At 38.4% G+C, this 26,670-nt stretch overlaps 1 protein-coding gene across 16 annotated transcripts in view; it reads right to left on the bottom strand.

Annotated features, from left to right (window-relative positions):
- EIF4G3 (eukaryotic translation initiation factor 4 gamma 3) overlaps positions 1-26,670 on the bottom strand; it is a 386,696-nt gene that overhangs the window by 126,954 nt on the left and 233,072 nt on the right. For all 16 annotated transcript variants that reach the window (XM_056795635.1, XM_056795650.1, XM_056795638.1 and 13 more), the window contains 2 exons: positions 19,140-19,237; positions 10,145-10,267 (listed from right to left, as the gene is read on the bottom strand). In XM_056795635.1, coding sequence (XP_056651613.1) covers positions 10,145-10,267; positions 19,140-19,237 — 221 coding nt within the window. The remainder of the gene's footprint in view (positions 1-10,144; positions 10,268-19,139; positions 19,238-26,670) is intronic.

Here is a 26,670-nt window from a genome sequence, read left to right as displayed (position 1 = left end):
TGGAGTAATTTTAAAGTTCTCAATACATGCCTGACCAAGCACCTGCATTGTTTAAAATGGGGAATAGCTTAACCAAATCTTCTAAGGTAGAGTCTGAGCAGTTTTAAGATTCACACCTTAAAATAAAAGATTGAAGAGAAGCATAAAATGGTAAACAGGAAAGAGAAATCAAAAGGCATTCAATAAGGTAAAAATGTTTAATTTCTACATGTTGATTCTTGTAACTCCAAAGAACTTTATGATTATTAGAGTAGTAAGAAGGAATATATGTAAAAAGGTCAGAGTCAAATATGATGGAATGATATGAAAAATAAAATTACAGCCTGAGAAAGACGAATGAATTGGGAGAAATGGGAAAGGAAAAGTAGAATTGGATAAATTATCACCTATAAAAGAGGCATGAAAGAGCTTTTACTGACGAGGGAAGCATATAAACCTAACTCTCACTGGAACTGGCTCCATGAGGGCAGAACGTACAAAATCAACGGGATATAGAAATTTATCTTATTCTACATGAAAATAGGAAGGGAAAGGGATATGGGAATGGGGGTAGGGCTGACAAAAAAAAGGAGAAATTGGGGAGGTAATTGTTAGAAACTAAATATAGGGAAACAGGATCGAGAGTAATACAAGATAACAATAATGGTACAAAATTTTTTATAAGCCTCTCTAATAAAGGTCTTAGTTCTCCAACATATAGAATATGAATCATTCCCCACTTTTAGTTTTAATCACCACAAGTGTACACACCCTACTTATCCTTAAGTATGGGGAGGCCTGTGACCCATGTGTGCTATAGTGGGTGATGAATCACTGACTGGCCCCTGTGCAGTTCTAAGCAAAGCTAAAAGCTGCAACTGGTTCATGTAAAGTAGAAGGAAGGCACAGGTAGAGATAAAAGGAAGGGTCTTTAAAAGTGGGAGAAACTTACTGAGACCAGCTCTTTTTTCAAATTCCCTGCCTCTCTGCCCAGTAGCCCAATGGGAGCACACAGGGGGTAAAGTGGGCAGCTCACAGACAGCAGAGCTTCAGGGGAGTAGAGCACTCAGGCCCCTCTTCTCCTCCTCTATACCCATGTTGAGGACATTTTTTCACTTCACCCACCCCTCTGCACAGCAGCCTAATGGGAATGTTTCCTCCCTCCCCTGTGTGAAATGGGGGTGGGGCAAGGCAAGCCAAGCACTCAGTGGGGGGTGGGGGCAATGGCACATGGTCTCTAAAAGGTTTGCCATCATTGTTACAGAGCTTACATTGTCATATTAGGTATCTTTTCTCTAATGTCTTCACAGTATGCTGAAAAGCCTTCCTCTAGGGTTTTTAAATTTATATAAGTAATTGAACAGCATCTTTGTTATCCCCTCCATTTCCCATGAGGCCAAACCATATCCTTTTCTAATCAGACATTCCCTACACAAGGTTTTTCATTCAATTTCTTGAGAAGGAGTTGGTAAGATGATGGTGGCTGATTTACACATATTAATTAAGCATCTCTAAACTGCCCTTTGAACCACCCGTTTTACAGTACTTAGAGGGAATGTATACGAAAGAGATTATGGAGTTGTACAGTTGTGCCCCAGAGGGAAGAACCAAAATCAAAGGGTAGGAGTTTTTAAAGTGTAAGATTTAGTCTTAATATAAAGAAAAGTTTTGTAACCATTAAAACTCCAAAAGTAGAATGGGAGTAACAGGTTCCTTCTGGTTGGAGATCTTCAATCAAAGACTAGATAATTACATGGAAGGGCTACTGAAGATATTTTTTTCGGTTATGGTTTGGACTAGATCATCATTAAGATCCCGTCCAACTATGAGATTATGTATTTAATCCATTTAGCAGTTTTTTCTTTTTTTTTTAAGCCCTTACCTTCCATCTTAGAATCAATACTGTGTAATGGTTCCAAGGCAGACGAGTGGTAAGGGCTAGGCAATGGGGGTTAAGGGACTTGGCCAGGGTCACATAGCTTACAAGTGTCTGGGGCCAGTTTTGAACCCAGGACCTCCGGTCTCTAGGTCTGACTCTCAATCCACTGAGACACTTAGCTGACCCCCGTCCCTCCCATTTAGTTTTTCTTAGACAATATGAATGACTCATTAGATAAGTATTGAATCTCAGCAAGGAAGCTCTCCATGATTGAGGGGTTTGCAATAAATCCAAAGTCACCTGCAAACAGCTTTGCAATCTCAATCCTTCTCCCTCTCCCTCTCTCCCTCTCTCCTCTCTCTCTCTCTCTCTCTCTCTCTCTCTCTCTCTCTCTCTCTCTCTCTCTCTCTCTCTCTCTCTCTCTCTCTCTCTCTCTCTCTCTCTCTCTCTCTCTCTCTCTCTCTCTCTCTCTCTCTCTCTCTCTCTCTCCCCTCCCCCCCCTCCCCCGAGTGAGGCTATTGGAAAAATTTACACACATGGTTATACTTTAGTTAGATTATTAGGCATTGAACTTTTTTCTTTTTTTTTTTATTCTTCTAGTTCAAGTGATTATTAATAAACTTTATAAAAATAATTATTGGAGTTATTGATATTAATTTAAATCTTACATTTTTGGTGACCCAGAGCCTGGAATTTAAAACCCTTACTTGTAATAGTCATACGGACAGATTAGCTTCAAGGCAAGCCTCTAGGTGTTCCAGCTACATTGTCTGTATCAGCATCCCTCCTGTGGTTGCAGTTGGTTGCTGTTGCTGCTGCCTGCCGCTGGAGCACGGATTATCCCTGAGAGTCCTACGTAGAGGGGTGAGCACTCCTGGTCCCCTGCCTTGTGGGGTACCCACACACACACCCCTACCCCTTTCCCTCTGCAGGGAGCTATAGAATTCCAGCTTGGAGCTGAGACAGCTTTTTAGACTAGTAGTACAGTGCAGACATGTGGCGAGCAGGAGATCCTGGGCCCCTTCCATGCTGACCACCCAAATCCACCCCACTCCCCATCTAGATTCCAAGCTGATTTTAAACTAACCCTGGGAGCTTCCATTCTCCTGGCCGTGAGGGTGGGGACTGAGGTGTCACCACTCACGGGGATCTCCCATGCCATCTTCGAGATCCTGAACCCACCCAGCACAGCAGGGGGTGGGGGGGCAACTAAGTAGCTCAGTGGATTCAGAGACTGGCAATTTAATAGGAGCTCCCTGCCAAGCACCCCTAAGGCCTTGGAAACACGTGACCACTTGCTTTATGCCTGGGGGGGGGGGGACAACAAAACTATTCTCCAGAACATTCCTTATGAGGCTCTTACCCTTAGCGAGTATATACTAGGGTAGGTCCACCTACAGAAAGGAAATAGACTTGCAACCAATTTAATAATTAGATTTAAAAGCATAGCCCACTCTATGAAAGAGCAGTGCATTACCAAGCTCATGCAGCTCACAGCTTTAGAATATCTTTTTTTGCTGCCATTCCTGGGTGTGCTCTTATTGATGGAATACCTTGTAATTTATCCATTCCTTCTCAAGAAAAAACAACAAAAAGATAGTTTGAGAAATCTCAAGTTTCAGAAGGGAGATTAATCTCCCTACAACATCCAATATGGGGTTCATCCACACTATACTCAATGTGGAAATCCCCCTCAGTATGGGGGACCCTTGAGGTGTGACCAAAGAAATTTAGATGAATAATGGCACTTTAGAGGGAAAGGAACCTCAAAGAGTCTGGAGGCAAATTTTAAGCCTTTTCAGACTCCATTGTCATATTGATGTTAACTGTCTCAATTTGTTCCCCTCCCCATAGTGAAGAAGTCTCTGTAACAATTTTAAATGCAAGGTATACTTAAAGAACTTCCAGGGAACTGGAGGAACTCAGCATGCTGGGAAGGTCAGTTTCAAGTACTGTTCACCATTCTAACAGCTATCAAAATTGGAGAAAAGGCCTCTTGGAATAATTGCTCAAATGTATAACCTTCTAATGACACTCAGTGGCTGTATGCTGCCATGCTTATTATACTTGCTGCTTGTTTAAGATTTAATTTTGTTTTTAAATTCACATATTAATGTGATCTAAAATATTCCATTATGTTATGTCATGTTCAGTTACTGTGATTTGGCTATTAGCTAAATGTTCAGGCCACATTGTCTTTATTTGTACTCTCCCCCTATGACTGGCCCAGAGAAAATACCATTATAAAAGTCCATAGGCAAGTTGAACAAAACCTTTTCCATGGCTATGCCATAGGTCCTTATGGATGCTGGGTTTGTCACATGTTGCCTAAAAAGCTTTTTGTTCCTTTTTGCCTTTGATAATTGTCACATAGACAATGATGGAACCAACAAACTGGTTACAACCTGTATCAGTAACCTTTAAAGAATTTAATGAGCTAAAAAATCTCAATTGATTTTAACGGGTCTTCAAAAATGATTTTCAGATATCTAGGAGTGCCACTACCTCTGACTATTTGCCTACCTTTGACTTGAGTAATAGTAAGTACATGGGTGACAGAGTGAAATGCGATAGCACTATTATATTCCTCACCTCCCTGTTTATAATGGATGGGATATATAAATACATGCCTTTTATAGCTGTTACAATCTCGTCCTGGAGGTGGGAAGGATTTCCCAGGGCTCTTAGTAACCCCTGGATGGCTCTCAGAGGTAAATTTACCATGGAGCTTGGATGGTTTTACATTCAGCTTACTCTACCCTTCCACCACGATGATAATCCAGATTCTTGGTGACATCTTAGAGCCAAAACCTCTTCATAAGCAGTACATTAGTTTTTCTGGCCTTTCCTACTGAATTTTGGAATGATGGCAGTAATAGACTGTTAGAAATATCTCAGCTGAGGTTGAAAGATTGGCTCAAGACACAGCTCAAGTCATCCAAACTACTTAGCATCTCTTTCCTACAGGACATCAGTCTTGTTGTTCTTATGTAAATAGATGTGGAGAACTTGTGACAAATATTCATAAGCCTCAAAGGTTTTTCAAATGACACACCACAAATAGCTATAGAGACTCATGTGAATCCTAATGATAGTGAGTTTGTTTGCAATTGTCACCAAAAAAGGCTCTTATCATTTTGAAGATTTTGGTACTCCTTAGAATCTGCATTAATTGCTATATGACTGTTTTTAAAAAGCTGTTATCTGGTTTAAAAAAAATTATGTACACTCACACTGCGGATCATGGCCAAGGTAAAAAGGGAATAGATCTCATTTTTGAGTGAGAAATCTTTGTGTTGTGCCTTTGCTTGGCTAATACAGTCACATGGAATGTGAAATATGAATATTTTATATTTTGAATTTTATTGTTTTTCCATTTATGTGCAAGATGATATTTGCATTTTCTTTCCTCTCATTTTTTGTACTTGAAGTACATGTTCCCAGTATTAATGGTTTTTTGATTTTTCATTAAAATAATTTTACAATATCCATTAGCCCTAATATCTATGCATCGTTAAAAGCTTTAGTTAATGGAAATCTGCCATTGACTATTAAATATTATGAGTCTTTGACTAATAGTTGTGTATTATTCAGAAGAAGAGATCCCAAAAGAGTCACTGTACAGTACCAAGAAGAATAAGGTCAAGGAGACCAACTAATCCCAGTAGGATTGATGAGAATCTGCCTAGAAGCACAAGGACAAGAAATCCAACCAATTCTGGTGGGACTGATGAGAATTCATGCTAAGACAGAGGACTTGTTTTAGGATTCAAAGAAGTAGTTGTTTGACAACGTCAGAGGCAGGATTTCCCTGTGCCAGATTCAGACAAAGTATTTTGGCTACAATTTTGGCTCCCTATCTCTGTGAGTGAAGGTAAAATCAAAACAGGGAATGTTATTTCCTGTCTGATAAAAAAAAAAATCTAGTCCCTTTTTGGTCTTTTATAAGTGTGGCAATTCTCTGTAGTCCTGGCTGCTGATTGGGTAAGTGCATATTGCTGTAATGGTCCTATAGACTTGTAGAACACAAATCACTTTATTGGGCCCTGATTCTAGAACCTGTTATTCTTGTTTACTCAGAATTTTTATATACTATTTGATTTTGAATTTTTTTCTTTTCTTCTGTTTTTTTTTTTGGGGGGGGGGCAGGGGGGATTGATTCATAAACCTCATAACTCAGTCATGTATCCCGGAGTGATCCAGGTGTTGGTCAATACCCTCCTCAGGGGATATTATTATCCTATAATGCAAGGTTTAATATCTTTTAGAGATATTTCAGGAAGGGAAACTTGCCAACTCCTCGAATTAAGAAAGGAAACTGTTTGGAGAAGGAGCCATGGAGATGCCTGCAGAAACCACACACTTCATTAAAAGATCCAGAATGAACTTTGGAATTGCAGTGGGGTTGAACACATTTATTTTGAATGTAAACTCTTATGCCAAAGAGGATTGCCCCCTAATAGGCATTTTGTCTCCTACCGAACATTGGTTTTGCTCTCTTTCTCATTCATTTCCCTCTCATCCCCAAATTATTGTAATTTTGCCTTAGAAAGTGCAATATTGTACGCATCTTTAGTAAGAGATCTTTAGAGATATGAGCTAGTTATGTGTAATGATTCATTGGAGAGAGTAGGCATGTAAAATGGGAGATTTCAACATGCTCACTTCCTAACAGAATTACGGGGGGAGGGATTGTATAGATAGAATTTACTCCCCAAGACTTGTCTACAAAGCAATTCATTTGGATGTGAACACTATGTGAATGCACTGACCTGCATGGAGACAGAGGATATATTTTTGTGTGTGGTCCTACCCTCTCCACCAACCACCACCCCCCCGCCCCCGAAAGTTGCTGCTGAAGCTGGTGTTCAGCCAGGCAGGAGAATTTATACATGTGGACATACTTTAATTAGATTAGTAGGCTTTGAACTTCTATTTCTTTTTTTTATTTCTTCTACTTCAAGTGAATATTAATAAACTTTATAAAAAATAATACTTGGAGTCATTGATATTAATTTAAATTTTACATCAGGACTTTGAAAAGGCTATATCAAAACACACCCTGTCTGATGCCTTGCTTGATACTGAAGACTGAAGCATCACTGAACAAAGTTAACTCTCAACACATCCATGAAGGAATGTTAAAAAATCTTTTACTTAAAATCAATTGAATCACTGTGCTTTGCTATCATTTGTTTCTTTCTCATATTTCCATATAAATTATTGATATATGTAGAGATCATTCTCCAAAATTTCACGGAAAGAAGAAAGCAGGCATATAGCTAATGATATCCTTTCAAAAATCTTTTGTTGTTGTTGTTCATTAGTAATCCTATTCATGATTTCCCCCAATGTTTTGTATCTTGATCCCTTTTCTAGTATCTTGGGATCAGTACATCTCAATATCCTGACCAGGTATTAACAGCTGCAGAGACTTCTTCTTTGAATACATAGTCTAGTCCAACTATCCTTTCCATCTTTAGCACAATTTATTTTCTTCAATAAGCATATTGAGATATGGAACATTAGAATCTAAAAGAGGTTTCATTTTAGATGATGAAGATTGTTATAGAAATGCTGAAAAATATATTTCATTTTTTATCTGTTTCACTTTTATATGATTTCAAATGCTCTCTGGATAAATGGACCATCAATTAACAATCTGGACACAAATACTTTCTAATATTCATTCTTTTATGATTCCCTCCATAATATTTTGCAAGTAAGTTTCTAATCTAAGCTAGAATTGTTCTGGACCACCATGTCTTTATTCTCCCTAATTATGAAGATCAATTATTTGTTGAAGAGTGATCAGTGGCAGGGCAGCTAGGTGGCTCAGTGGATAGAGGGATAAGGCTGGAGATAGGAGATCCTGGGTTCAAATCTGATATCAAGACACTTTCAAACTGTGTAATCCCTAAGTATGTCACTCAACACTAATGGCTGAGCACTTACAGGAAGGCTGGCAGGCAGGAAGGTAGGGAAAAGTGATCATGGGGTTCCTTTGGCTTCCCCAATAGGATGGGTGTTTTACATCTTCTTGACATGGAGTTAAGAGGAGTGTGTAGGGAAGCAAACAGGGGGCTAGTCACTTTGCCTAGTGTCCAGACATTTTGCTTTATCTAGTTCTTATTGTGGGATATCATTCTGCCACTGTGTCAGGTTGGAGCTGTTGTAACTGCATACTGTCCTCTCATTTTTATTTCCTTCTGGCATGATATTGATTCTGGCTTTTGTTTTAACAAGTCACTGATTGGATTTTACAAGTTACTCCCACATCATTTATGTGTTAACCAAAATATTCTGCAGATGACCCTTCCAACAAAATCATTTTCAATAAGACAATAATGCATTATAACCAAAAATTCATATTAAAACCAAAGGATTCCAAAGTGTTTGTATGACAATTCACATATTTTAAAGTGATGTAGATTATTAAAATATCAATGATGGTCAAATTGTGAAGAAAAAAAGAATGTTGTAACAAAAAAAGGATGTTGAGCCCTAAGACTAGAAAGCCAAATCTTAAAAGTTATCAGAGGATGTCCAATAAACTGATTTGCCAGCTGAAGCAAAGGGGCCCAAAGCCCCACAGCTGACTAACACAGAGCTGACACTAATAGCTCAGATGTAGGTGGAACAAATAATTGTTGCAGACCACCACAACCCAGCCTCTTATTAAAGAATAAGGACCACAGAAAATAGAAACAGACAGAGGGTTAAACTGAAGAAGCCTCAAGGCTGTTGGCCACAAGCTTAAGTGATTATACAGGGAAGGAAATCACCACTTAATTCCTTATCTCAGAGAGTGTCAGAGAGAGAGCGACAACATCTGAGAATAATGACAAAAAGTAGAAAGTCAATGGGAGGTCATTTTAATGTTCTGACAAATAGTTAAAATCAATTAAATTAGAATCTTACTAATAACAGAATTCAGTAAAAAATGTATATGCTATAACAATGAGAGATAAGAAAATTTTCCTTGCTGAACCAATTAAATTAAATGAGATCATAATGGTAAAGCACTTAGCACAGTGCCTAGCACACAGTAGGTGCAAGATAAATGTTCATTACCTTCTCTTTCCCCTTCTGATTCTGTACTGACTTTAACAGAAACTCTTCACTCTGGAGTGGGAAGAACTTCCAGAAATCTCTCTCCATTTTCCCTTCTCTACCTTTATTTTATAATTCCTCTGTTTAGTTGCTAATAAAACCCAAAGCAGACCAACAACTATGCATTCCTCTTCTCTGCCCCAATAAAAGGCCTGCCCAGAAAATCCTCTCTGCTCAAGACTCAGCTTTAATGCCAGTATCATCTCAACCCTGCTATTAGTTCCCTTTCTCTCTTAAAAAAAATCTTGCAGATAATTTACTGAGAGGTTTAAATGTGAGATCCCTCTAAAAGAGTATAAGCTCCTTGAGGTTAAGGACTGTTTGATTTAGGCTCTTTACCTCCAGGATCTTCTCACATAGCAGGAGGTACTTGATTAATGCTAGCTTTAATAGAAATATTTGTTTGTATTTTATAGCCAATTCTGGTACACTTAACCAAGCTCATGTGTACATTTCTGCCAAGTCGAAAGGAGAACTTTAACCAAAATGTATCACTACACAGCAGCAGGAGGGGCAGCTACTTTCAATGGAGTTTCTTCATTTTCATGGCCATACTATGGATCCATGTTCCATGTTCAGACTCATAGTCTCCATGTCCAAAAGTGATGGAGTACATCTATTTATGAAATTACTTTAATTGATAATTAAAGGGTCATATCCTCAAAGAATTGAGTCTCAGAAGATCCCCCAGAACAGTTACAATATATTCATATATATGTGTGTGTGTGTATGTGTGTATATGTATACATATACACACATACACACACATACACACACACTGAATAACACGAGTGATTAAACAACAGAGAGAGCCACAATTTGGTTTATCTTCCAAACCTTGATATTTGCACTAGCATGAGGAATATAATATTTAAAGCCTAGCCTAATATTCCATAACAAAAATATAAAATCCTTTCTATCAGACAGCAAATTTTTCTGACAGCATGGAAGAGCTTGTTAGGAAACATGACAGCAGTTGAGGTTCCAATTATGAAGACTATTACCAAGTTGTTGTTTTTTTTAAAAGAATACCATCTAGAATCTAGATATTCAGGGCTATGAGACGAATGATGGAAATGGAAAGTATAGAAAGTGGTTCTAGATAAGAGCAAAGCTCAGGAGTGGTTAGTAACCAAATGCAGATGGGCTCACACCAGTATTATTGCCGCTTACCTGAGGAGGAGTGGGTGTTGATGTGGGTCTCCCTATGGGAGGGGTAGGGTTTCTGCTGCCACCTCCAGACATGATCTCCTCTGTTATGTCCTTACCCCCTTGGTTTGGATCGCGGATCCGTATCTACCAAATGAAAACAAAACATCATATGCAAAGACTGAATGACCACTCATCAGGATAGTGTAGAAATAAATCTGTGCTTTACACAGATTTCCTAGGTAGGCAGAATTGGGCAATGTTAGGAATACAAGATTGTGAGTCAAGAAGAAGGGTTCAAAATCTTAGTTCTGTCATTTATTATCTGTATGATTGCAGTCTAATTGCTTTTCTGCATTGGGCCTCAGTTTCCCCTGTTGTAAAATGAAAACGACTATTGATAGGGCCTCAAAAATCCCTTCCAGTTTTGATCTATGATCTTATGATCCTTATATACTCATCCAAGCCAAGGCCCAAGAGCTTCTTATATGTGTTAAGAGCTATACACAGAAAAAGCCCTTTGAAAGATAGAAATAGCAAAATGGCTCTTTTTTTTTTTAATTAAAACCCTTACCTTCTGTCTTGGAGTCAATACTGTATATTGGCTCCAAGGCAGAAGACTGGTATGGGCTAGGCAGTGGGGATCAAGTGACTTGCCCAGGGTCACACAGCTAGGAAGTGTCTGAGGCCACATTTGAACCCAGGACCTCCCGTCTCTAGGCCTGGCTCTCAATCCACTGAGCTACCCAACTGCCCACAAAATGGCTCACTTTTAAGATCACTCAAATTGTCATTTGAAATTAAGACATTAGACCTAACTTAAGATACACATAAACTAAGAGTTATTCAAAGAAGATTACTTTTCTCAAATTTTTCAGTCAAGAAATATTTCAGTGTCTTTGAGTTTCCTGTGTGTTCACTGATTATTTTATTCTGCTCAGGTCAAGTTAGAGGTAATTTAATATTTACTACAATACAAACTATGGCCAGTTAATTCTGTAACCTTAGTAAACTCACTTCATTTTTTCTATAAATTGCTTTTTAAAAATCTATTCAATCAGGGGGTTAATAAGATTCTTTCAAAGCTCTTTCAGCTTTAAAAATCAATAATCCTCAATAGAAGACCCATTTCAGTTGGTTTTTAGTTTTTTATAGTTCATCTCTTGAAACTTAGAAGGAGTGAGTGTCAATGTAGTGGTACAAATAGTCATTGTAGAGTGCCACAAATCAGTCTCTTACTTAAAGATAACTATGGAAAGTAGAAACAGAGAGAGGGTTAAATTGTAGAAGCCTCAAGTATGGCTGGCTGTTGGCTACAGCTTAACTGATTAGACAGGGAAGGCAATGCCATGAATTCCTTAGCCTATCCATCTTCAAATGAACAGGTATCCACAGGGATGGCACATGTATGTCCAATAAAATGAGCAGATATGCAAATAATTTCTCCTAATATATTCAGCCTATATATTTGATGTCTATTGTTATCTTTAAAGAGTTAGCACAGGAAAATATAATTTTTTTAAATGTTCAAACTCTTACTTCCTGTCTTAGTATTGATTCTAAGACAGAAGAGCAGCAAAGATTAGGCAATCAGGATTAAGTGACTTGTGCATGGTCACATAGTAGGAAGAGTTTACCAGATTTGAACCTAGGTCTATTATCCATGCTACTTAGGAAGACTGTGTTGCCCCTATGAAGACATTATTTGTAGTGACAAACGTGTAATTGTCTGGATTTTGTCAAAAGCCTATTGTAAAAAGAACACAAGAATTAACAAAATTTGTGTCCTCAAAGTCTCACTACAGTTTTAAGCTTTGAGACTTTAGGGGCATCCTCTAGAAAGTCATTTCCTAATTCAAGCTCTTGATCTAGAAGCCATCCTTGACTTCACTTTCATTCACCCTACTCATAGTCAGTCCAGTTGCCGAATCTTGATTCAGCCTTCTCAGTATCTTTGGCATCCCTCTTCACATTGCAATCACAGCAGTTCATATCCTAGTCACCTGTGGGCTCGATTACTGCAGAAGCCTCCTAACTGGTCTCCTTGTAACTTGCCTCTCCCTTTCAAATCCACTGTGCAGCTGCTAAACTGAGCTTCTTCAAGTTCAGGTCTGATTATATCACTCCCAGCAACTCTGTTTGGCACTGAAGGGACTTTACAACCTGAGCTATCGTTCCAAGATAGTCCCATATCACTCCCTCTCCAGCAGCCCCATAAATGAGATTTATCTCCTGCTTCCATGGCATTGTACAAGCTGTCCTGCATGATTACAATGAGCTCCCTCATCACCCCCATCTTTTAAAAGCTCACTTCATAAACCATAATCCATGAAGAGGCCTTCCCTGATTGCCACAGTTGTCAGTGACACCCTTCCCCTTGAGTAATTACATTGCATATAATTTGGATTTCCAAGCCTGTGAATATACTATATGATGCCAAAAAAGGAGGATAATCATGATTTTGGAGGGGTTTTCTGTCTGTTTTTATCTGATCTGATTTTTAAAATAAAAAATAATCAACATTTCCTCCTACATTGAAAAAAGAAAAAGAAAACCCTGAAAATAAACAATAATCAAGCAATTCCTACATTAGCTTCATCAAAAAAAAAAAAGTCTCATTTTGCACCTGAGTTCAGCATCTCTCCATTAGGAGTTGGGTAGTACGCTTCACTCATTAACCATGGGTGCTCCCTAAGACTTTTCCATGTGCCATTTTCTCTTCTCCTCCTATTTGTTTGATCATTTCATCACCTGCTATGAATTCAATCATCTCTATGTAGATAGTTCTCTGATCTGTTTGTCTAGCCCTAACCTCTCCCTTGACCTCCAGTCTTCTATCTCCAACTGCCTACTGAGCAATGCAAACTACATGATTAAAGAGCACCTTAAACATGACATGTCTAAAAATGAACTTGTTATTTTCCGCTTCTACTCCCAACCCCCCTCTGATCCTGACTTGTCCCAGTCTGCTCACCTCCTCACTTTCTCACCTGCATTCAACAGTCAATAAGTTACCATATCCTTCCTTTCCTGCTTTTGCAATAACTATGCATTCATTTCTCTCCTGAGAAGTGCCCCCACTCTGGGGCAAGTCTTTTTGACCTCTGGCCTCAAATGCTGCAAAGCCTACTGGTGAGGATTGCAGCTACTCCTCACTCGCTTCAGTTGTCATACTGATCTTCCTACAGCGAAAGTTTCCCCACACCAGCTGCCTGTTCACTAATTCCAGGACCAGACACAAAAATCCTCGGTTGAATCTGAAAGTTTTTCATAGCCTGGGCCCTTTCATTCCAGCCTTCCATAAACCACAATACAGTGACACCGACCTCCACGACATTCCTTACACACAACATTCATTGTCTTGGCCTCATGCCTGGAGTTCTTTCCCTCCTCATAGTTATGCCTGGGCTTCCTTGACTCCCATCAAGTCTCAGCTAAAGCTTCATCTGCTGTGAAAAAAAGTTTAACCTAGTCCTCATTATTGGATTTAGTATCTCTCCTCAGAAATTATCTTCAGTTTTATTGCATATTTCTTGTTTGATCATAGTTCTTGGCATATTTTCTCCATCATTATACTGGGTTCCTTTGCCAGGGGGTAAGGGGTAGGGGTGCACAGACTTATTTGTATTTCTAGCAGATATTACAGGGCCCAGTACATAGTAGGCATTTAATAAATGCTTAGTGATCTGGCTTGATCATGTAGTCTCGAGAGGACTGTGGTTGGTTATTGTATTGCTCAGAGATCATAAGTTTTTCCAAGTCTCACTTTACAATATTGTAATTATAGAAATATATATTATATTTACCTTATATATATATACAAATAAATATATATGTTCTCCTACTTCTCTGTTTACTCTATATAGTTCTTCTCAGATTTCTCTAAAACTACCTCCCTCATTATTCCTTAAAGCACAACAGTATTCCATTGCATTTATATGCCAACTTTTGTTTAGCCATTCATCAACTGTTAAGAATTCCAATAGTTTCCAGTTCTTTGCCACAACAAAAAGGGCTATTATAAATATTTTTGCACATATTGACTCTTTTACAATCTTGTTTTGGCATTTTTATCTATAGCACCTAGCATGCGGTGCTGAGAGAGAGAGAGAGAGATTCAATCATTTTTCAGTCTGCCTGACTCTTCATGACCCCATTTGGAGTTTTCTTGGCAGAGATACTGGAGTGGTTTGCCATTTCCTTTTCTAGCTCATATTACAGATGAGGAAAATGAGGGAAATGACTTGCCCAGGGTCATACAACTATTCATTCCAGGCCTGGCTTCTATCTATTGGCCACCAAACTACTATATATATTCCTGCAACTCTCTCTCTCCATTAGGGTAGAGGTTCTTGTCATATAAACAAACTGCATCATTCTCTAGCACCTAAAATAAAGTTCTAAACATATTATATAATCAACAAATATTTAATTTAATATTAGTTAATAATATTTAATTAAGTTAATGTTTGATACTCAGTAAATATTTAATAAATAAGGCTTATTCTAAATAGCAACTCTACCACACTGGCAGTCAAGAACTTCCATTTGGAAGCTATGATAAGCATGGAAGCTACTGATTCTACTGACAATTGAAAAAGAGGAACCTCAGAATAGCTGTGTTTGAGCTAACATTCCATAGCTAGATAATCAAGAAATCATAATGAGAATAGCAATTTCCCAGCTTCTGGTAATAGTTCTTCTGAATTTTCTGACTGTGGTAGGGGAAATACCTTTTAGTAAAAACAGATGCCAATGAAAAATATATTATTTTCTACACTTAATTTCACAATAATATTGTAGAAATGCCACTGTTCTGGTCCTTGTACTTCCTACACAGAGGACATGTACATAAGATTCGGCTATCTTAGATGTGAATTTCAGGGGGGAATTGGTTAACACAGATGAAATCCAAGGGGATCTCATTATTATGTATATTCAAATTTAAATTCAAATCATGAGCCCTGAATGCTACCTATGGGGAAAAACACAGCCCAAAAGAATGAGCTGATATTTACAGAAAATAAAATAGTGGCTAGTTCTCTAATGCTAGAGCTCAAGTACTAATACTAATGGTTCACAGAGATTTGGTTCTTTATGGTTTAAAAAGTGAAAAATCCACTTATACCCCCACCCACCCCCCCATGTCTTTTGGATGTGCAATTCGAACTTCAGAGAGCTCGGCAAGGGTCTTCTGACTCCAAGGGCCATGTTCTGTTTACTTCATCCTGCTGGCTCCCCTGAGAACTCAAGAGAGTTCAAAGATGACTCCTAGAATACTGTGGTATTTTCTCAACTATATGATGTTCCTTCTTGTCTACACTAATGCAAAACATTGTAATGACAACCATACCTGGTCATGCTTATTCAAAACAAGACCTATATTCATTCTCCTCTTATCTGTAGCCTCAAAGAAGAAAGAAGTGACAGGTCTGCAAAAAAGAGTGAATGAAAGGAAATTCAACTGAAAACTACCAGAGGTACTAGAAGAAATAGTTTGCTGAATCAGAAATGAATAAATTTTGTTAAGATGGGGAAATGTGCCTAAGGAATTAAATGACCACATCAATTTGATTGATTTTGAAGCCTTTTAACTTGAAATTTTTTAATAAACTCAGAATAATACATGATATTTAAGAAAACAGGATTCTTTCTCAATTCTCTATTGTAAAATATATCTGCTTCCTCTTGGCAGAGATGGGTAACCCCCAGAGGGGAATATAATAATATATACTACCATGGACAGTGACTATATCAACTGCTTTTTCCTTAATGTTTTTTTTAATGAATGATTCAATTTGGGGAAGAGGATATTTTGGAAAATGACTTTTGAAGAAAGAAAGAATTCATGAAATTTAAGGATTGTGTTTTCATTTAGTGGTTTCAGTCTGTTTCAGCTTTTCATGAACTCATTTGGGGCTTTATTGGCAAAAATACTAGAGTGGTTTGCCATTACTTTCTCCAATTTATTTGACAGATGTGGAAACTGAGGCAAATAGACTGAAAAGGCATGCCAAGGGCTAATTATCTTGGGCCAAATCTGAAGTGAGGTCCTCCTACTTCAGGCCTGGCATGGCACTCTTCCCACTGCACCACCTGGTTGTCTTAAAAGTTTATGAACTCTTCTCTAAAAAGAAAGCAGTACTCCTGTTCCCTTGATGTCCCCAAGTAACATATTATACTGATAAGCTATGATTTGTCTACTGGAGAACAAGGCCCAAAAAAGAGCCCAAGTACTATGTGAGCTCAACAGGCCATTTAAACTTCATGCCTCTTTCAACATCTGAAAATAAAATGAGTGATTACAAAGAAGCTCTGGGGAAATATCTGACAATATCTACAAACTACTGGAACTACAGCAACATATGGATCTACTGTCATAGTAGTTGTAGAATAGTTGTATGCAGTTGGCCAATGACCTAAAAATATTTTGAAAGAATAATATATTTCAGCTTCTACTGGAATTCGATTACCAAAAGCCCTAGAAATGCTCTTCTCTATAAGTTCAGCAAAGTTTGTCAAGTTCCTCTGCTACTGATTGGTCAATATGACAGCAAAAGAAAGCAATAAATGTTGGAGGGGATGTGACACTGGGACACTAACACACTGCTGGTGGAGCTGTGAATTGGTGCAATCATTCTGGAGGGCAATTTGGAACTATGCCCAATAGGTTTTAAATAAATGTCTGTCCTTTCATCCAGCCATACCACTGCTGGGTTTGTACCCCCAAAGAGAAAATAAGGAAAAAGACTTATACAAGAATATTCATAGCTGCACTCTTTGTGGTGGCAAAGAATTGAAAAATGGGGGTGGGGGTGTCCATTGATTGGGAAATGGCTGAACAAATTGTGTTATCTGTTGGTGATGGAATACTATTGTGCTCAAAGGAATAATGAACTGGAGGGATTCCAAGTGAACTGGAACAACTTCCAGGAATTGATACAGAGTGAAAGGAGCAGAACCAGGAGAACATTGTACACAGAGAATGATACACTGTGGCACAATCGAATGTAATGAACTTCTCTACTAGCAGCAATGCAATGATCAGGACAATTCTGAGGGACTTATGAGAAAGAACACTATCCACATCCAGAGGAAGAACTGTGGGAGCAGAAACACAATAGAAAACTATGATTAACCACGTAGTACAATTGGGATGTGATTAGGGTTTTGATGTTAAAGGATCACTCTAACACAGATATGAATAACATGGAAATAGGCTTTGAACAATGATACGTGGATCACCCAGTGGAACTGCTTGTCAGTTTGGGGGTGGGGAGAGAATCATGAAGATCATAAATCCTGTAACCATGGAAAATATTCTAAAATTAAAAAATTTTTTATTAAAAGTTCCTCTGCTATGGTGTGCCATGATAGAGAAAACTAAGATAAAGCAAAGAACAAAGATGTTTATCACGGAAGTTTTTGGATATGCCTCTTTAGGGACCAGTTGGTGTTTGGTTATATATGGCAGGGGACAAGGGAGGCTATCAGGTGAGATGGAATGTGTGAACCGTACAATAGTATGAATCCAGGGTCTGCCACTGCCAATCTGGTTGATGAGAAAGTCACTTGACCTTGCTGATTCTCAGCTTCCTTATCTGTAAAATGGGGATAAGGAATCCTTAAACCACTACAAAGGCATAATACAGAAAGTGCTTTCTAAGCCTAAAAATGCTACAGAAATGTTACCTGCTATTACTTATTGCACTTGTTGCTTTGTCTCTGTCCTTTTGTGATTTAAGAATGATACTAATTTTCATTGAACATTTTATAACTTGTAAGGTATTTAGGAATATCATCTTGTTTGAGCCTCATGAAGACTTTATGAGAAAAGCACTAAGACACTGTCCTGGAGGTTTCATGATTTACCCATGGACTATGTGGTATCAGAGGCAGGATTTGAATTCAGGCCTTCCTGAATCCACTTTTCAGATGTTCAATTGAAGGGAAACACCAGGATATGTGCTGAGGAAAGCAAGGACCAGTCAAATATGTGTAGAAGAGCTACCCTGTCCTGAGCAGAATGGGAGGGCACTTAGTCTTCCTCCTGGCAAACATTACGAGTGCTTTTTTAAATAAAATAATATATTTCCCACAAGGAAATGCTTCTCCTTTGTCCAGTGGCTTCAACACTACCCAGAAACCCAAAAGGACCTTCAGAAACGGATAGGGTAAGGGTTGGGGGTGGGGGAGTCAAACTGCAGGTCACCAGCAAGAAAATGAAGTCAAACCAGCATGATCATCTCAAACTATGCAGGACCTAACAGAGAGTAGAAAAAGCACCAGATCTATGCCCTCTACCAATAGTACTAGGATATACATCTATTAGGAAAAATACAAGATCTCTAGGGCACTTGGTCCAGGCCCAAATTCTCATATAAATTCTTCTTCAGGGACAGTTGAGTTGGGGGTGGGGGGAGGGTACTAAGTTCAAATGTGACCTCAGATACTTTCTACATGTGACCCTGGGCAAGTCACTTAACCTCAAATACCTAGTTCTTACCACTCTTCTGTCTTAGAACCAATACATAGCATCAATTCTAAGGCAGAAAGTCAGGGCTTCAAATAATTATTTATTTACATTAATTTACTTATATTAATGATATTACTTTATTATTATATTACTATGGTCTTATATGTTATTATACATTATTAATATTAAAATTTATTTAATTTTATTTAAATAAATAAATTCTTTCTTCCCTAATCTTCAGACCAGTTTAAGCCTGGCCCAAAATAGTCAGGGAATAGCAAAGTGACTGATTTTATACATTTACTATTTGCCAGACCCTAAGTGAACTCATTTAGCATTTAGCACATGCAGAAGGCTATGTGAAACGAGACATTCTTCCAAATATGATTTAGGTGAATTTAGTGTCATGAAAGGCCTTCTGAAATTCTAAAACCTGCCTTCGGTGTAATCAATGAGATGAGTCTAAGAGGCTCAGCACATTCATTGGCAGCCATGACTGAAGAAGGCAAATCTGGAATGCAAAAACAAGAGAAGTGCTCTTACCGTTTTTTTCTCTCTCTTGGCTGGAGGAGGCTGTTGCTGTGTAGGCACTATGATGGGTGCTGACTGATAGACTGGCTGACTTGGATAGAATGGTGTCCCTAGAGAATTGGGAAAGGAGGAAAACAAGGGTTCAGTTCACTGGCCATCTTTGCCTATTGAAAAATGACTTTTTCCCATTTTAAGCCCATAGCCCAAGAGGGGCCATTTAAGAAAGCCACAATCATATCTGTCAGAAAATCTCTACAGCTTATTCCTAGCTATAGAAGGTTAACCAGCAAAAGGCTGAATTCAACCATAAGTAGTGAAATACCCCTATCTTCATTAAGTATCTAGCATAAAAAGGTCTAAACAATATTATTTTCAAATAATTAACAAATACTTAGGAATTGTCTACTATGCAATAAGGCACTATGCTGGGGAGTAAGCAAAAGGCAGGGAGGTCAATTGATTATTGTTCACATTACAGTCCTTGCCATATGAAAAGTTGAACAGTCAAACAAGATTCAGATAAAGGCAACAGTACAAGATATGTCACAAGGGAGGAAAGGATTAATTGTCAAATAAATGATGAAGACAATGAGGGATACTGAATCCAGAGGAGCGTGCAGTGATGGTGGGTAGGTATGTTCTGGGAAATCATCAAGGAATTGGAGGGATTTTAACTGGCTTGGTATGAAGGAGAGGTTTTGGCTAGACAGAGAAGAATGCTGAGGACCTTCCAGATTAGGACAGGGAGATAGGTAGAATGGCCTAAACATAGGCAAGGATATGGGAAAATGAGAAGCATGTTCAACAACTGGAGGGGAGCAATGTGACCAAAAAAAAAATAAGAGAGAAACAGAGTTAGAATTAGACTATACAAAGCTCCAAACAGAGAGAGGCTAAGGAATTGAAACTTTTCCCTCTAGGCAATGGGGAGCACCAAAGGTTTCTGAACAGAGGGTACAAAAAGACTGAAATCATTCTTTAGGAAAATTATTCTGGCAAATTCTACAGCAAGGACTGTAAATTACTCCATAAGAATGGTGACCATCTTGGTTAAACTTTGTATAACCCCCAGCACTTAACATAGTACTCTACACATAGTAGGCATTTAATAAGTGTTTGTTGAATGAATGAATGAATGAATGAATGAATGAATGAATGAACAGATGGGCAGATAATGCATAGACAGATGGGTAGATGGATGAACTGACTGGAGAAAAGTGAAAAGGAGAGAGACTGAGCGCAAGGAGACCAGTTCAGTGAAGGCTACTTCAATAGTCCAGGCAAGAGAAAATGAGGACCTGAACTAAGTGGTAGCACTGTGAACAGAAAAGAAGAAACTAATGCCAGGACATCACAAAGAAAGAATCAATAATAACTGGTGACTGAATGAGAGGTGAGGGAGAGAGAGGAGTCAAGATGACTGAGGTTTTTAAAGCCTACCATTAACAGAAATAGCAAAGTCTGGAAGGGGAGTCAGTTTTGGGGGAAAGATGATGAGTCCAATTTTAAGCATGTTGATTTGAGCTGATGGGAAGGCATCCAAGTGGAAGGAGGCAGAAGGCAGGTTGAAACACACGCCTGGAGCTGGGGAGAGAGGTTAAGGATGGGAGTCATCCAAGTAGAAGTAAGAATAGATGAGATCTCCTAGGGAGAGTATATTTTCCAGCAGTTAAATGTACATCATTAAGAGGAAAAAAAGGCTAGTGACCCATAGGACTTAGGGCAGGAAAGAACTTTAGACATCATCCAGTATAACCCCTTCAATTCACAGATGAGGAAAGTGAAGCTACTAACTGAGCTTTGATGGCGTACTAATGGAATGGATTCAAACCCAGGTCCTTGGACACCAGCGCCAGAGAGGTCTTTCCACGATAGCATTCTGCCTTTAAGATTATTACAGGGAACTCTTCACAGCTTTGCCTCAATGCTGAAAACACAAATTCTATTCTGAAACCATGCTGACTTCTCTAAGTCCTTAACGAAACTTGAGAAATAACATAGCCTCACAAATGAGGTTTCAAATGCTCCTAGAACATAATCTACTCAGCTTGCCAAATTTTTCTCTCAGAGAAATAGGATCCAAAAGGTGAACCAGTCATTTTTACAAAATCTCCTAATGAAAACATGGTTGAGTCAACAGCATAGCAGGGTAGTGTAATCTCAGAATACCAGAGTTTAAGCAAATAAATACACAACTAAGCTTCATTCTAATGGGAGACAAAAGAATGGGAAGCCATTTACTCTTTCAAATATCTGATAAAACAATTAAGCCAAGCCTATGGTTTATTTTAGGATTATGATAGGGGAGAATTTTGATATCATAATTAACTCTCTTATTTTCATTCTAGTGAAATATTTAATTATTTCTATGAACAAATAACACTAATGGTATTGTTGGAAGCATAGGAAAATCCAAAACCCTTAATCTATCATTTATCTTCATCACTTGTTTTAATGGAAAACAACTTGCTTCAGTGACTTAAAGGGTTTTTTCTTTTTTTTTCCTATTCAATTCTATTTGAATCTGGTATTCAAATGAATTCATCCAAAACACATGAGGATTTTAAAGCATGAATGTGAGTGTGTGGGGGGGGGGAGGGGGGGTTAGAACGTCTGGCATATAGCAAGTACTTTTTATCTATATGCAGATATATAGCCATAAATTCCCACAAAAACACAGAAAGATACAGGCACATGCACACACACACCCCAAAATACTCAAAAATACCTTGAGACAAAAACATTGAGATAAGCTAGAGAGGAAATAAATATGTGAGCCCTCATAGAATCTGTGACTTGGGGCTAAAAATGATCTTAGCAGTTATTTAATTTACCATCTCGTTTTACAGAGGACAAAAAAGTAGCCTCAAAAGGGGAATTCCTTCCAGAGATCATAATATATGACAAGTGAGATTCCAAACATGGAAACTCACAACACTCTGAGGGGGACCTAGGACTTTCCTGCTAGGAGATGTGTCAAGAGAGGCCATGCTGTTAGACCTGAGCTGGGCTTAGTCCCCAAGCCACTGGATCTTCTTCAGGCCTCCAAGGCTGTCATCTAGCCACCATGCTGCACTGGACTTCTTAAGTGTCTCAGGGAAGCACTACAAGGACACCCTGGGAGAATGGAATGACACTGGTGAAATAAAGAGAGGCTCCAATTGGCTGGAAACAGCATGGGCTGGAGGAGTGATAGGAAATCAATCTAGAAAGAGAGACTGCAGTTGGCTTGGGAAGGGCTTTAAATATTTTTATCTAGAGCCAGTAGGAGAGGCACCTAAGCTTAAACTACCTGGTCAGGGTCTTTAGGGCACAGACACATCTGGGCCTCAGGAGTCTCAATTTGCCACTTGTATGGAAGATGGACTGGAGACAGGTGAGACTGAGAACAGGACACCAACTCAGGACTATTGTGGTAGCTCAAGGGGAGGAAGTCAAGAGCCTACGGTAAGACAGGCCAATGATATAGTGGTGTACAAGTGTTGGGAATGACTCCTGCAGCATCATGGAGCCAATTTCCAGGCTGGTGGGGTATGGTCAATTTTGCTATTTGTGATCCTATCTAGGTACTATTCCCCCATGCCCAGTCTTTTCCAATTAATTTCTTAAAAGATATTCCTGATACAAAAGCTTGAAGCTTCTTTTAGCCTTTGGCCTCTTTTGCTAATTAATCCTCAGACCTATTTTCCACCCTCCTCCTCATTCACTATCCTTTGAACTGAAGTCATTGAGTACTGAAATACAGGATGGTTTAATTTCTATATTCTTAATGAACTCTTCATGGAATTTTTGTTTTCGCATCTTCTACAATGGAAACTGTTACAAATAAGTTACAATATTTTTGCAAATGAAATGTTTCTTATTGTCCTTGGATACACAATAAAACTTCAACAATGTCTTTGTCTCTAGAGAAGATTGAGCTCAACATTCTTTTCTCTTGGGGCTTCATTCTAAATGAGAAGCTCAAGGATGTTCTAACTCTATTCCTCTTTTACTATGCCCATTGATAATGTTTCACATTTAGAGGACCAAGATGTCAAATTTATAGATGGTCTTAAAAATCATTCCATGGCTAGCACTTTTAATCATTGAAGAACTAGAAAGAACTGCAGTCTACAGTATACATACATACATACATACACACACATACATGCATACATATATATATATATATATATTTATATGGGGGGGGGGGGGTTGCCAAGGCCAAATGACTGATGTCTTAGTGCCTAAAATTCTGCATCGCCACACTCATCCAGGGTGATCTTCACTAAGTAGATACAGTCTACAGTCGTTTGAAATTAATCATGGAGATGTTAGCAACTATTGAGAGCTGATCAAGATCTGGTATTATGATTAATGAGGAAATAGTATGAAGGAAGGCACAGACAAAAGAGAGAGGAGCATAGTCAGTCAAGAGTCAATCAATCAACAAACATTTATTAAGTGTCTACTATGTGCTAGGCATTGTCCTAAGCACTGAAGATACACAGAAAGGCAAAGACAGTCTCTGCTCTCAAGAAGATCATAAGCTAACAGAGGAGACACAACATGCAAACAACTACATACAAATGAGTTACAGAAAAGGTCAATTTAACATAATCAACTGCAGGAAGGCACTAGAATTACAGGGGATCAGAAAAGGCTTCCCCGAAGAGTAGGGTTTTACATGGGTCTTGAAGGAAGCCAGGAAAACCAGAAGCAGAGATGAGATGAGAGAATTTCTAGCATTGGGGAGAGTCAGTGAAAATGTCTAGAGTCAGGAAATTGAGGGTCTCCTTCAAGGAGACAGCAAAGAGGTCAATGTCCCTGTACCAGAGTCCATGAGTGAGGTGTAAGAAGACTGGGAAAGTAGGGTGGTAATGGTGGTTATAAAGTGTGAATATCAAATAAGATTTTATAATGGATTCTAGAGACAATAGGGAACTATATAGCAATTTATTGAGTAGAGGAGTGACACAGTCCGGCCAATGCTTTGGGAAGATCACTTGGACAGCTGAGTGGAGGATGAACTGGAGTGAGAAATTACTTTCATCCTTTCCTTTCTCTTTTTCAAGTCTTTGATCACCTCATTCAGTCATGCCTGGTATGAATGTTAACCCTTTGGCCCAATTCAGGTGTCACTTCTTCCAAGCAACTTTCCTTCATTCCGCCAAGGCAAAAATGCTTCTTTACATTATTCTGTGAACCATGTCTGGAACTCACTCTCCTCATACTGTACTAAGGCCTCAGACCACCTAATCTGATGGGAAGTATCCTGAGATGGTCAGTTAAATCTTTCTGAGGACAGCCAAGTTTAAGCACAAGATTATTCTTAAGTTGGGTACTTAAGATTAATTGAATGAATGTATGAAACATCCAAAGCAAAAATTCAACATTACCCCAAAAAGCTTTTAAAACACAGAGGAAAAAAAGAAAAGCAAAGGGGTGGGGGGTACCCTAGTATAAAAAAAGGTAAATTTTTATGACTATTCCTACATAGCCAAGTTTTCTTCTCTCCTTTAAATCCTGCTTTAGGAAGTGGATGGAAGGGACTGACTTATGATGTCCTTTCTGAGAACACACAGAAAATGTACTGGGCTTTATCATTAGGTACATAGCAAACAAACTAAACAACCCGTAAAAATTATCTTATTTGGGGGAAATAAATGAATTATCCTCCTAATGCCCAGTGTAGAATAGAGTTTCCAAAACCTCTTTAATCTGAGTAGTGAGGGAGAATGTCTATGTCCCCTTGTTCTACACTAAGATAACATAGCCATGGTCCTTATCATGTATTAAGATTTTTTGTTTGTTTGTTTTTAAAACACATTAAGTCAAACAAGATTACAGGGGACATTACCTATTGGACATTTTAAATTGGATGTCCACAAATGCCTCAAATTCAACATGTAAAAAAGAGAATACATTCTCTTTCCCCAAATCCAGCCCTCTTTTGAACATCTGTTTCTTTTGAAGGTGATGGCTGTCGTCTGTGCAACTAGAACCTCAGTGCAGGTTCCATTGCAGGGCCATAAGATCACAGACAGAAAAAGAAGGACCTCACAAGTCCAAACTGCTTTATTTTCTATACAGAGAAGGAACCTAAGACTTAGAGTTGGAGAGTGACCCTTGCTCAAAGTTATAGGGGTATAATAATGGCAACCCTTCACAATTCTCTAGGTTTTCCCCTCCCAACAAGCCCACGGTATGTTACTAAGCAGCACAGCACGCAGAAAGTCTCACAGCTGGGATTTCATCCTGGGACTCTAACACCCAAATCTGGAGCTTGTCCACATGTTCACTAGCAGCCCCTAGGTCTACAAATGCATTCAATGTCACCCCTTCACTTTGTCCAGCTTGGGGGCTTGAATGGATAATGAATAGTTTTTCTTGTTGCTACAATGATACTGGATCTAAACATACCAAAGACTAGCTGGGCACCTCAGAATGCGTGATTTATTGCGGGGAGAGGGAGCAGTGAAGGGCAGATATATTTTTGTAATAAAAGTACTGCCTCTGCCAAAGATCTGCACTGCCTGAAACAAGGAAATCAAATAAACCCTCTCTTATTTTGGCCAATTTTAGAATTTCTTAGATTCACCATAATTCTTTCTAACCTAGAATACAATTTTAGTGCATTAAAAATGAATTTCAGTTACTAGAGGGTTTAACATCTCCTTACAAACCAAATACAAAAATCAATACTTACCAGAGCTCTACACGATACCTATATATAGCATTTCTAACTATTCAAAAACACTTTCTTAGCTAATGTTACTTTACTTAAAAATATTTTACTAAAAATCAATCATTATTAGATAAGATTAATTCATATCTTATAATCCTATCTTATCTCGATTACAACTCAGTAAACAAATATAAATAAATGATATAAAATGAAGTAGTTTTCCATTTTACAGATGAGGATATTAAGGGTTTGCTGTATTTTTGACAAATAAGTGACTAAAACCCCAAACTCAAGCTATTTAGGTCTGAGTCCAGCATGAGATCAAAACATTCCAATCTGAAAGATCTTCAAATAACATCTATCTATTCAAATCTGGCCTCAGACATTTCCTAGCTGTGTGAGGCAAGTCACGTAACTCCAAAAACCAAATCCTTACTACTTCTGTCTTGGAACTGATACTCAGTATTGATTCCAAGACGTAAGGTAAAAGTTTAAAAAAAACAACAGTGCATCTAATCCAAATTGTTCCTTTTCTAGATGAGAGAATTAAGGGTTAGAGGAGTAAAATCCTTACTTAACCAGAGATGATACAACTAGTAAATGGCAGTACAAAGCATTCAAAGAAAAGTCTTCTGATCCCCAAACCTGGTGTTCTTCTCTAAGACTGTATTTTCATAGTATTTCTTCATGATAATGTAGTGCACCCATAATATGAATTTAAAGGCACATTATTTTATTTAATCCCTTCAATCATCTGTAGTTGATAGAGCAGAGAACCAGTGGCTTGCCAGAGAACAAAGCCATTAAGCAGCAGAACATGAATTCCAATCATCAGACTTCTTCTACAAGATTTCATTAAAAAATCTTAGGAAC

The sequence above is a fragment of the Monodelphis domestica genome, chromosome 4 (assembly GCF_027887165.1).
Source record: "Monodelphis domestica isolate mMonDom1 chromosome 4, mMonDom1.pri, whole genome shotgun sequence".
Lineage (NCBI taxonomy): Eukaryota > Metazoa > Chordata > Mammalia > Didelphimorphia > Didelphidae > Monodelphis > Monodelphis domestica.
This window is presented reverse-complemented; position numbering and strand designations above follow the sequence as displayed.